This window comes from Podarcis raffonei, chromosome 9, assembly GCF_027172205.1.
Source record: "Podarcis raffonei isolate rPodRaf1 chromosome 9, rPodRaf1.pri, whole genome shotgun sequence".
Lineage (NCBI taxonomy): Eukaryota > Metazoa > Chordata > Lepidosauria > Squamata > Lacertidae > Podarcis > Podarcis raffonei.
The window spans coordinates 66,134,009-66,146,631 of NC_070610.1; the positions used below are offsets into that span (position 1 = coordinate 66,134,009).

Sequence of the window (12,623 nt, forward strand, 5' to 3'; positions counted from 1 at the left end):
CGGGAGCTCACCCCGTCGCAGGGATTCGAACCACCAACCTTCTGATCGGCAAGTCCTAGGCTCTGTGGTTTAACCCACAGTGCCACCCACGTCCCTTCTCCTGTAAGGTTACTAGAGCATTAATTACCTGGGCCTCCAGTGAAGGCACTGAATGAGTAACCCCAAACTGTGCATTTGTTCCTTTAGGGCAAGTGCAGCCCCATCCACACCAGGCTGTCTCCCTGGATCTGAAAACCACCTCCCAACATCGCCTCTGTCTTGCTGGGATTCAGGGCTCATCCATACTTCTGCTTGCCCTGCCAGGAAAACCAATTGTTTACCTTTGAATCAGAGCAAACATCAGTTGGGTTTTCTCCAGATTGACATTTGCTCCAATTTAGTACTAAACAGCTGGTTTTATGGGGGAAAGGGGCAGGGCAAAGGCAAAACTGCTTGGACCCATACTTTCTAGTCATGGAACAAGTGATAGTATGGATGAACCCTAAGTTTATTGGCCCTCACCCAGCTCATCACTGCCTCTGGACACTGGTCCAGCAACCTGTCCATGCAGTGGCCATGCAGGGAAGCCCAAAACCACCTGAGCATCTCTACTGACTTGTGGTCCATAGCAAACTGACATTCAGAGGCATTTGCCTCCACCAGTGCAAGTACAGCAGAGCCAGCATGGCAGGTAGCTATTGATAGCCTCATCCTCCACAAATTTGTATGAATTTGAATGAAAATGGTACATAGATTATCCGCAGGGAGGATCTGAAGAAAACCACGTGGGGGGGACTTAATCTTTCTCAGACACAAACACACCATAATCAGCTTCTTTTTAAGCAGGGGTAGGGAACCATTGCCCCCTCCCCTAATTAGACCTGACATAAGTACCAGTTTGAGACCTTTCTTCTCAAACCCACACCACCTGCCCCATATCTGATGTAGCTCTGGAGGAACAACTAGGAGCTTAATGTGAGTTCCTTAGGGCAGCTGAAGGGGGCAGGGGCTTGCTGTCAGCACCAAAAGCAAGTCCTACCCACCTGTCAAAATGGCCCACAGAGGGTTAGGGATGTTGGGATCTGGCTGGCCAGGCAGAAAAGGTTCACCACCCCTGTTTCTAGCAAACAGAGTTGTCAGGTTTGTGTAATTTTTATTTTAAAGGTGCCTTATTCACTCATTTCCCCCTCCCTCCTGGTGCAAATTAATTATTAAACATAGCTGGCATGCTCTTTTCATCATGATGGAATCTGCAATGAAGGTGGGGGAGGGAGACACATTATTCAATTAATCCCAACCGTGCTTCTGCAGAGTAGGTAAAAGCCTCTATTATGATTGCATTATATTGCTTTGCAAAAAAAAATAAATATCAAAGACATGAAGCAATTGTGGCATGGAGCAGGTAGAAACAGCCTCCCAGTTTTGTTAAACTAAGCTGTGACTCATGTGTACTTCCAGAAACAGCATGCAGAAGCAGATAAGCTCTCCGGCGAGACTGAATTTAGGAGCAGATAAATTAAAAGTAGCTAGATCTGGGGCTAAAGGACCATCAAGGAGAAATATTCTCAGATGCTATACCAATAAAGTTTATTCCTCCTTTCCCTTTATGAACCACCTTTTACTTGCACCACCCTAAGCAGCCTAAAGGAAAGTTAAAACAATTAGCACAATAAAATAATATTAAAAGTAAAACAAGAACAAGTGGTATATTAAAAGTAGCAGGAGAGAACAGAAAACATGCACACAGAGGTCAATAGCTTAAAAGGCATGGCAGATTTGTTTTTAAAAAAATGTATTCTAGCTGAGTCAAAGAACTGGATCGAGTGGGTTCCTCTTGAAAGGAAGTTTGACAGAAGAGGAGCCACCACTGAGAAGACACTGCTCTGCTCCTACTCAGAATCGTGGTGGCTGGTCATGATGCCTTTACCTTCTTGTGAAGTAAATCACAACTACTCAGGCTTAACTAGTCTGACCACTGAAATCAACTGTTGACTGCAGCTTCTGTGAACAATGATGCTTGTGCTTGACTCTGATAAGCTGGATTCCTTAATATTTATTACACTAAAGCTTAAAGATTGCTGGAAAGAGATTAGGGCCATTTAAGAAATGCATACTTCGACTGAAACAAAAGAAGAATCTTTGAAACAAATTAACACTAGCAATGAACTTAATGATGTAATAGTTGTATTCTTGTCCTTTTCATTTTTCCAGTGCTGCATATGATGCTGTTCTCGACAGAAATGTGGCCATTAAGAAGCTCAGCAGGCCGTTTCAAAATCAGACACATGCGAAGCGAGCTTACAGGGAGCTAGTCCTCATGAAGTGTGTGAATCACAAAAATGTGAGTTTTTCTTTCAGTGGTGGGATTGAGAACAATGAACATTTGACACTGCAAACCGAGAGAGAGATAATGTTATGCCCTGGTTAATTTAAAAACAAGATTATGTTTTGCTTGTTGTTCCAGGGAATTACTCCATTGATAGTTGTGCAGTGTCTGCATGAATATGGGAGGTGTGGGTGTGATCAGAGCTGGATTATTCCCTTCCGAAAAGTAGGTGTCAGGGAAAGGGCAAAAGTTTAGCTGCACTCACTGTTTGCTGGCAAAAGAGAGTTGAGTCTCTGAACCTCGGATCAGCATATTTGATTATGCTGTCACTATGGAGATCTCCTCCTATTTAAATCCCATGAAAGTCCTGTGGAGAAGAGTGGAAAACCAATTCAGTTTCCATTCTCTTGTGCAGCAATAGATCAATTGTGTGCTTATTATCCCGTCCACAGCGACATAACTGGTATATGCTAATACTGGATAACATTTGTGCTTATGTGAATAGCATCAGGATTAAGGTCAAGGTCGGAACTCAATGACATGGGGTAAAGCAGTAGAGGAACGAACCTTGTGTTCTCTTTCAAGTGGATTTTTTTATTTTTATTTTTATCCCTTTCTTTCGTACCCTTTTCTTTTTGCAGCCTCCTCACCAAATGGTGAAAGGCACGGTTCTCTTCCAGCACAGATCAGACCATCTCTCTTCCCCCTCCCTCCACAAGACATTTTCCTACAAGATTGGTTCACGCAGCTATTCTCAGTGTAGCAAAGCATGAGGTGCTTTTAGTTGTGGCGGGGTAGAAATTAACATTAAAATAAAATACACATTTCCCAAATACAAAATTTAAAATTTAGGTTTTGAAAATGAACCTCAGTTCTGAATTCTTCAGACTTCATCATTTTAGAAGCTGCCAAACAGGAAATGTCAGAAACTCCTCAGAGCGGGAATTGTAGCTCTGCGAGGGGACTAGAGGTCTGCTAAAAACTCTCAGCACCCTTCAAAGAACTGCAGTTCCCTGAATTCTTTAGGGGGAGCCATGACTGTTTAAAGCAGAATCACAATGCTTTAAATATATGGTGAGAATGTGACCTGGGTCAGTTGGAAGGATCAGAAGCAAGCATGTAGTCCAGTTCAGAGAGAAATCAAGAGTAAACAGAGATCAGAAGATTCAGAGGGTAGCAATGTGCTACCTTGTCTGAAGGGCCCTCAAGGATGCTCTCTCATCTTCCAGGCTCAGATGTTGCCAGTTTGCTCTTTCAATTAACGTTTTAATAATGTGCTTTCAAATTTTATACATTTCAGACGCTTAAGTCTGCATTTCCCCCCTTCACTTGTAATTACCACAGAGTGCCTAAGAGGCTAACATTTACAGTGAATCAAATATATATGTCACAGCTGCAGATAATTTGGTTCACATTGGCAATAGTCATTTGAAATGGTGGTTTTCAACTTCCTTCCATGTATGCTCAGCTTCCCACTGGGAAGCCTGGGAAACAGATTCCCTAAGTACAGTCATACCTTGGGTTACAGATGCTTCAGGTTGCGTTTTTTCGGGTTATGGACCACCGAAACCCGGAAGTACTGGAACAGGTTACTTCCAGGTTTCGGCGGCCGCGCATGCTCAGAAGCGCTAAATCGTGCTTTGTGCATGCGCAGAAGCACCGAATTGCAACTTGTGCATGCGCAGATACGGGTTGCGAATGTGCATCCCGCACGGATAACGTTTGCAACCTGAGCGTCCACTGTAATGTGGTGAGGAACTGCAGGTCTGAGGGCCCAACGTCTCTCTCCTGGCGTCTCTGCCAGGCCTCAGAACTGTGCTAAAGCCCATCTTTGCTCTGTACCCTCCTCTCATCATTTTTGCCAGGCTGGAATGTGACCTTGAACTAGGATAATTCCACTTTCTTGCCAGGATGGAGAGTGTGAGGTGTGTTTGGCCACACTGACTTTTGCCACACTCACTACTACATGGCCCCCTGGCTGTAAAAAATGGGTTCCACCTACTCCCTAACACTTATTGACTTATTGAACTGAGCCAGGAGGCAGGGGGACCTCATAGCACCAGGATCCTTGGCAGCAATGGATTATTCAGCAATCTTGAAAAGAGAAAGGAGCAAAGCTGGAAAGAATCGTAGAGTTGGAAGGTCATATACTCCAATCCCCCTTTCAATGTAGGAAGAGGGGTAGTGCTGCAGATGGGGAGATGAAGGAATGAAAGGAAGACTCGATTTTCTAGGTAAAGTTAGGACAAGAGAGCAGTGGGAACCCATAACGCGAGAGGGATGAAACTCTTTGCAGCAGAAGTAGTGGACAGAGACATGTGTAAGCATATTTACAGCATTTATTCAGCAGCAGGACAAAGGAAAAACATGTCTGCTTCCCAATGAATGTTAGAATGACGTTGGATGAAAAGTTATGTGGTTTTTAGCTACAATGCTATAAGGAGTATGAAAAAATTGGACTATTAATAGACAAAAATCTAATGTTACATTATTTTAAGATTAAAGATTAGGATAAGTAAAGAGGGGAAGGATTTGCTGAACTAACAAATTAAATTGGAATACAAAAAGGGAGGTTTGAGGAGGTCCGGGAATCAAGCAAATGAAAGAATGTGATGGAAAGATGGAATTGTTTTTTACTTGTATTTTTTCTTTTTTCTTTTTTCATTTTGTAAAACCCTAATAAATATCTTTAAAAAGAAAAAAAAGAAAAACATGTCTGCTTCCCTTTGTGTCCAAGCACAACAGCAGTATAGCAAAAGCAATATACGAATGGAAGTTCCCAGCAAGCTGTGCTGGAATGTAAACAGGCATGTGACACACAACAGTCATGCCTGTTCCTTTTAAGGTGGAACGGAACTATATCCTAACAGGTAGCTGTCCACCAATGAGATGGCAGAAGATAAAGCATTCATGAAATATATTGCAAAATAGACATCTTATGGCATTTTTTAAAATGCGTATGAGCTCCATGAGTTTACGCCTGTGTGCTAGGCCAGTTCAGAGCAGTTTCCGCCAGTCGTTTGACAGAGCAAAGCAAGAATGCAGATGGCTGTATTTGAACCATATCCTGTATTAATTCAAAGTTACTTCCAACCTCTAGCACTGCCAATGGTCAGCTTCATTTTGACAGCTGCATCTCTAAAGGGCTGGTGCGTGCCGAATACATTTAGTTGGGCTGGGGTACATCCTTCAGCCTTGCAGTAGGCACTAACTAAAGGGAGTGACAATAGCAGCTTTTAAGTGCAGCCTAATAGTGGCAGCAGTAGCAGAAATTATTAGTAGCAGTGGATCACAGTAACATCCTGCACCCCTAAAAAAGCAAAAACAAAGAAACCATTTGCTTTTAATATGTAAGTTGTTGTTTCTCTGAAGCCTCAACACCTGTCTGTCCTTCCCTGGCAAGCATCATTAATATACCACTGACGCCTCGTGGCTTAGCAAATTCTACATGTTTGTTTCCAGCGAGGCTGAACGTTCAGCTGTGAACTCCCAGTTTAAAGGGAGAATTTGCTTCGCTTTTGTTTGAATCAAACGCAGGCAATCACTGTCTTCTCAAAACAATGTCTTTCTTTGCAACATATGCCTTCGTGATCTGCTGCTTGTGGGTTGTTGCTGTTGTTGATTATATATATATATATATATATATATATATGCACGCTTGTAGCAAGATGGATTGGTGTAAACTGAACAGTTTTAAAGAGCAATTTCAGCAGAGCAATCTGTCATAATCTGATCAACTGCTAATGTTTTATTATCATTCTTTCCCGCTCTCTCCTTCTCTCCCTCCCTGCTTTTCAGATTATCAGTTTATTAAATGTCTTCACACCACAGAAATCTCTGGAGGAGTTCCAGGATGTGTAAGTAACCTAAATCTTTGCCATTTGCGGGAGGGGAAGAGGATTTTGAGGGAGAAGTGGGCATTGTACTCTCTAGTGAACAATCTGCTCTCCTCTATATCAGAGGGCGATGTTGCGCACAGGCAGCCAAGCATCATATTCTTCCAGCGTGGGGGTGAGGAGAGGTACGCTACCTCCCTCCTGTGCCATTGCCGGCTGCGTCAGCAGTGTTGCGAGGCAGCCCCAGCCTATCAGCTGGCAAAGCGGGTATGGCCGCGGGCCATTTAAACTCAGCGTGGCCAGCTGGCTCCCTCTTCCTTGCCTTTTTGGTATTGGGTAAATCTTCATTTGGGATGTGGGTAGCGCTGTGGGTTAAAGCACAGAGCCTAGGACTTGCCGATCAGAAGGTTTGAATCCCCGCGATGGGGTGAGCTCCCGTTGCTCGGTCCCTGCTCCTGCCAACCTAGCAGTTCGAAAGCACGTCAAAGTGCAAGTAGATAAATAGGTACTGCTCTGGTGGGAAGGTAAACGGCGATTCCGTGCACTGCTCTGGTTTGCCAGAAGCGGCTTAGTCATGCTGGCCACATGACCCGGAAGCTGTACGCCGGCTCCCTCGGCCAATAAAGCGAGATGAGCGCCGCAACCCCAGAGTCGGCCACGACTGGACCTAATGGTCAGGGGTCCCTTTAAACCTTCATTTGGCTGGAAGGGAGGTTGTTGCCTCGCCTTCCCCTCCTCGGGAGGGGTATCCTGTTAGAGGCATCCGGGGTGTGAATGCCATGTCACAGCCCTTACTGGGACCCCTCGGGGTGCCACTATCTGACGTAAGTTGTAGGGCACCCCCGTCAGTGGTTTACCCTTCCATGGGACTCCCTGCCAGGAGTCAAGATATAGCCTGGCTTCACCCCAGTGCCTAAGCCAAACCGCTCACATCTGTAACCAATAAAGTTGTGGCCTATCTGAACCCATAAACCAAATATTCCCTGTCAGTGTGATTTATTGTTCTCCTGGGAACTTTGCGGCTTGGGTGCTTTGGGGGCGCAACTAAAACTCAGGAACAGCTGAACGGAAAGTGCTCTTTCTCCTCAGAAATTGCCTCATGTCCAACACTCCATAAGGCAGTGACCTGATGGAACCAACCTTTCCCCCATTTCTTTGTGTCATTCCTGTATTTTGTACCTACAAGAGGAGCAGGGGAGAAAAGAAGAAGCGAATGACCAGCAATTATGTGTGCTGGTTTTATATTATGGAAAAAATAAAATGAAATAATGTGTTCTGGAAAAAAGGTGCAAATGATTTTTAAAAAAAAGAATCAGAAAAAGTCAAGATCGGAAAACTCACAACTATCTGCCTACTGCTTTTAGGTATGTCAGAAAGCACTTCTCACCTTGATTTAGAAGTGCAGAAATGGAAAGTATACGCAGAGCATCGTAACAGAGGTGCTTGAGAAAATGCAGGATGTGGGGTTGTGGTCGTGTGGAGGGTCTGAACATGTTCAGACATGCAAAGAAATCAGAACGGCTCTAAGCAGCTCCTTTTGATTCCTTTGTGTTGATAGCTTTCTCAGGCAGCGCCTGTTACCTCAGAACTCCCTGAGGTGTGCAGGCTTCTGAAAGGTGCGTAAAACACTCTGAAATCATCTCCTTGTGTTATTTTTGTGGGTTTTTTTAAAGGAAGGAGGCGAAACATTTCCTCCCTCTTCCATATTTATTTTCCGATAACCTATGACTCTGTAAAAATTATTTGCCTGGGGGCAAAGCAGAGAATTGCTAGTATTTCCACTGAGCATTGTCCACCGTGGCTTGGCATGTAAGGAGAACCTGACCTGAATAATATTTAAGGTAATCAGAAGTGTTTCTAGTTGGCCAAACTCTCCTCATTCTGCCCCCTCCCCTTTAACAATTTCCTTCACTGTACACTATACACAGTTTGTGTCCTATAACGCAAGGGCAAAATCTTGGCAGGGGAACCAACTGTTCTCTTCACACTGTGATATGTCAGTGTTTTTAAAACTCTTCTGCGATGCCCTTGGCAATTGCAGAAGCCCCTGGGAAAACTAAATCTCCCACAATCCCTTGTGCCTTGGCACACTGTTACTCAGTGTGGTGAGGCAATGGAGGGCAGGGATGGAGAAGAAAACTCTCGCTATGCTCCTTCTACGGTACTCTTCTTTCCACCATCCAGTTCCCTGTGAGGAAAGAGGAGTTGTTTGGGGCATGGCAGGGGATGGATTTGGGGGATGAGGGAGAACAGCAGAAATCGGTGAGTAATTCCTCAAAGTCTTTCAAATTGGCTACGAAAAATTACAGTGGGATATTTGATGGGTTGGGTTAGCATTTTGAGTAATTTCCAAGCTAATGTGAGGCACATTTCAGAGGTTTTCCCCATATCTAGTAGCAGCTATTACTGGGATGTAAATGAAAGGTCCAGCAAAGTTTAGAATTTAGAATTCCCTAGCCAATCCCATTCCAGGATTTCCAGTGTTGGCATAACAAGCCAGCACTGTTTTTATTTCGTTTTGTTGTATCTGCATAATAATTATCGATCAACTCCCCCTCTGCAATTATTTATTGAAGGTTTTTTGGCTGTCTGCAGTGCAATCAGTGCAATATGCAGTCCCTCTCTGCAAGGCTGGCAATTTGCAACAGGCAGGCAAGATGGAGGATGGGTCAGACACTCCTAATATGGAGCTGAGGATAAGCAAATAAAAGACATAGTGAAAGAGGAGCGGCTAAGCTGGAGCTAGGGTGGTCCAGGAAAATCCTTTGTTTCGGATGTAGACAAAGCTCAGTGGCAGAACACACACCTTGCAATCTCTGGCATCTGCAATCAAAAGGATTGCAGGCAGCAGGTCAGAGAAGACTGTGTGGAGGACACCCTGGTCCTGAATGGGGTACCTGTGCCCCTGAAGGACCAGGTGCGCAGCCTGGGAGTCATTTTGGACTCGCAGCTGTCCATGGAGGCGCAGGTCAATTCTGTGTCCAGGGCAGCTGTTTACCAGTTCCATCTGGTACACAGGCTGAGACACTACCTGCCCACAGACTGTCTCGCCGGAGTGGTGAATGCTCTAGTTATCTCCCGCTTGGACTACTGCAATGCTCTCTATGCGGGGCTACCTTTGAAGGTGACTCGGAAGCTACAACTAATCCAGAATGCGGCAGCTAGACTGGTGACTGGGAACGACCACCAAGACCACACAACACCGGTCTTGAAAGACCTACATTGGCTCCCAGTACGTTTCTGAGCACAATTCAAGGTGTTGGTGCTGATCTTTAAAGCTCTAAATGGCTTCGGTCCAGTATACCTGAAGGAGCATCTCCATCCCCATCATTCTACCCGGACACTGAGGTCCAGCGCTGAGGGCTTTCTGGTTCCCTCACTTCGAGAAGCCAAGTTACAGGGAACCAGGCAGAGGGCCTTCTCAGTAGTGGCACCCACTCTGTGGAACTCCCTCCTACCAGATGTCAAAGAGAACAACAACTACCAGACTTTTAGAAGACATCTGAAGGCAGCCCTGTTTAGGGAAGCTTTTAATGTTTGATGCATTACTATATTTTAATATTTTGTTGGAAGCTGCCCAGAGTGGCTGGGGAAGCCCAGCCAGATGGGCAGGGTATAAATAATAATATACCAGTATTATTATTATTATTATTATTATTATTATTATTATTATACTGAATTCTGGTCTGACACACTACGTGGCGACCTCCTTAGAACAGAAGAGGAGCCAATGGCACATATAGTCCAGCTTCCTGTTCATACAGTGGTGAACCAGAAGCAGGACCTTAGCTCAAGGTTCCCTCCTGCGGTTTCCAGAAGCTGGTCTTCAGAAGCTTTGCTGCCCCAAATATGAAGGCAGGGCACAGCCATCACACAAAGAGGTCTTCAGGAGGGGCAGGAGAAAGAGAGGCGTGCTGACAAGAGTGTGCAAGGCTGCAGTCTACATGCAGAATGCATGCCCCTTACCACACTAGTTACTGAAGAATGAAATGATGCTTGTGAGAGAGAAAAAGGATGCTTACATCAAATATGTCATTCAGTGACATCTCACCCACTCCCTACTCTCAGCTGCATCACAATACTACGATTTTTTTGGGGTGGTGGTGGTGGTGGTCCAGAAAAATGAATTCTGACGGACACATCAGATACAAGAGCATTGGTGTATCCCAGGCATGGGCAAACTCAGGCCTCTAGATGTTTTGAGACTACAGTTCCCATCATCCCTGACCACTGGTCCTGTTACTGAAATTGAAATACTTTATTGTCACTTGTACAACTTGTATACAGTGAGATTACACGAGCACCCCCCACTCAGCTCTCTTAGTCTTAATTCCCCCCGTTTACTGACTCACACACACCAAACCCGAAAGTCAGTTGCCCTGTTGTTATCTTTTCATTTAGCAGCCTTACAGCCCATGGATAGAAGCTGTTCTTTACCCTGTTGGTGCGACTAATCATGCTTCTGTATCTTCTGCCTGAGGGCAGGAGATCAAGGAAGTGCCGGCCAGGGTGTGAATCATCCCTGATAATTTTCCTCAGTCTCCTGAGGCAACATTCTTCCACTATTTCATCCAGCGGATTCACGGGATAGCCCATAATATCTTGTGCTGTATTCACCACCCTCTGTAGGACTTCCTATCAGTTGATGTCAAACCAGCATACCACACCGTGATGCAGTATGAAAGGACACTTTCTATTGTGGACCAGTAGAAGGAGATCAAATGTTGATTGACATTCTTCTTTCGCAATACTCTGAGGAGATGGAGTCTCTGTTGGGCTTTCTTAACCACCTGGGTTGTATTGATTTTCCAAGTAAGGTCTTCACTGAGATAAACTCCTAGGAATTTAAAGGAAGAGACTCTCTCCACACAGCCCTCCCCAATGTACAGGGATGATGTAGCTAGGGATGATGGGCGTTGTAGTTCCAAAACACCTGGAGGGCCGAGTTTGCCTATGCCTGCTGTATCTGATCCATGATGAGTGCTGATTATTATGTGGCTCTGTTCTCCTCTTTAGGTATTTAGTAATGGAGCTGATGGATGCCAACTTGTGCCAGGTGATTCAGATGGAGCTGGACCACGAGCGAATGTCTTACCTGCTCTACCAAATGCTCTGCGGCATCAAGCACCTTCACTCTGCAGGAATCATTCACAGGGTAAGCCAGGCGTCCATCTCAACCCCTCACCACCACCACACAAAAAAAGGACAAATGTCCTTCTACGGGAAAGAAAGAAAAATCTCTGTTATTTGGAGCATGCTCAGTTTTAGCTTCTGTTATACTATTATATCCATACCTAGGGACCTTGGGAGCAGTGCTGATCTTATAGCAAACACCACCTCCCATGTCTCTTTGGGTGACCAGCCTCTGAAGGCATCTGAAGGCAGCCCTGTTTAGGGAAGCTTTTGATCTCTGAAGGACTATTGTATTTTAATATTTTGTTGGAAGCCACCCAGAGTGGCTGGGGAAACCCAGCCAGTTGGGCGGGGTATAAATAAATTATTATTATTATTATTATTATTATTATTATTATTATTATTATTAGACCATCATCATCATCATCATCATCATCATCATCATCACATACTGTACCCCTTTGCCCCCTCTTGGATCATTCATCTCTCTCAGCCCTGCAGCACTGCCAAAGCAGATCTAATTATTTAACAAATTGCCTTCTGCGTGTGTCTTAAGGCAATGCACAGAACGCAATAAAAACACCTGAAAACAATACCGAGTACGCAGCAGCCATGTCAGAGACCAATTCATCCAGGCTTTTGGAACAAAAAAATGTCCTCGGTTGTTTCTGTAAAGTGCAGATAGTGAGTGCCTGTTTTATCTTCACGGAAATACTGTTCCACAGAACAGGGACAGCCGCGGCATTGTGGCATTTGTGATATAAAGCACCTACTGAGTCTTGTAGGTAGAACTCATCGTTGTCCTCACCCCCCCCCCCGCTCCCTCATCTCTTTCAGGATTTAAAACCAAGTAATATTGTGGTAAAATCTGACTGCACATTGAAGATCCTGGATTTTGGACTGGCCAGGACCGCAGGCACTAGCTTCATGATGACTCCTTATGTGGTCACACGTTATTACAGAGCACCGGAGGTCATCTTGGGAATGGGCTACAAGGAGAATGGTAGGATATACATGTGATGTGAGCGTATGGGATGGAGCAAAGCTGGGAGTGCCAGCTGAATGGGAAGGAATGACCTGGGCTGCTGAAATACCTTTAACAAAACCTTATTGCTCAGATATCACCTGGTGAAACTTTTCACCAGCATGAAACGAACAACACGATTACCTACTACAATGGCTAGTTCAAACACTGACAATCCTAGGGTTGTCCGCCTGATTATTATAGGCACTAAAGCAACATAGAGGATGATGCAGATATTACTGAAGTTAAGAAACACCCAAATTGGATCGGCGCAGTATCTCATTGCATCCAGTCTGTATCATTGGAGGCATGTTTATAAGGAGGG

General features: G+C 44.8%; 1 protein-coding gene across 10 annotated transcripts in view; it reads left to right on the top strand.

Moving 5' to 3' along the window:
• Window positions 1–12,623, top strand: part of MAPK10 (mitogen-activated protein kinase 10) — a 232,692-nt gene that overhangs the window by 165,439 nt on the left and 54,630 nt on the right. For all 10 annotated transcript variants that reach the window (XM_053404162.1, XM_053404165.1, XM_053404157.1 and 7 more), the window contains 4 exons: window positions 2,191–2,320; window positions 6,104–6,162; window positions 11,158–11,296; window positions 12,112–12,277. In XM_053404162.1, coding sequence (XP_053260137.1) covers window positions 2,191–2,320; window positions 6,104–6,162; window positions 11,158–11,296; window positions 12,112–12,277 — 494 coding nt within the window. The remainder of the gene's footprint in view (window positions 1–2,190; window positions 2,321–6,103; window positions 6,163–11,157; window positions 11,297–12,111; window positions 12,278–12,623) is intronic.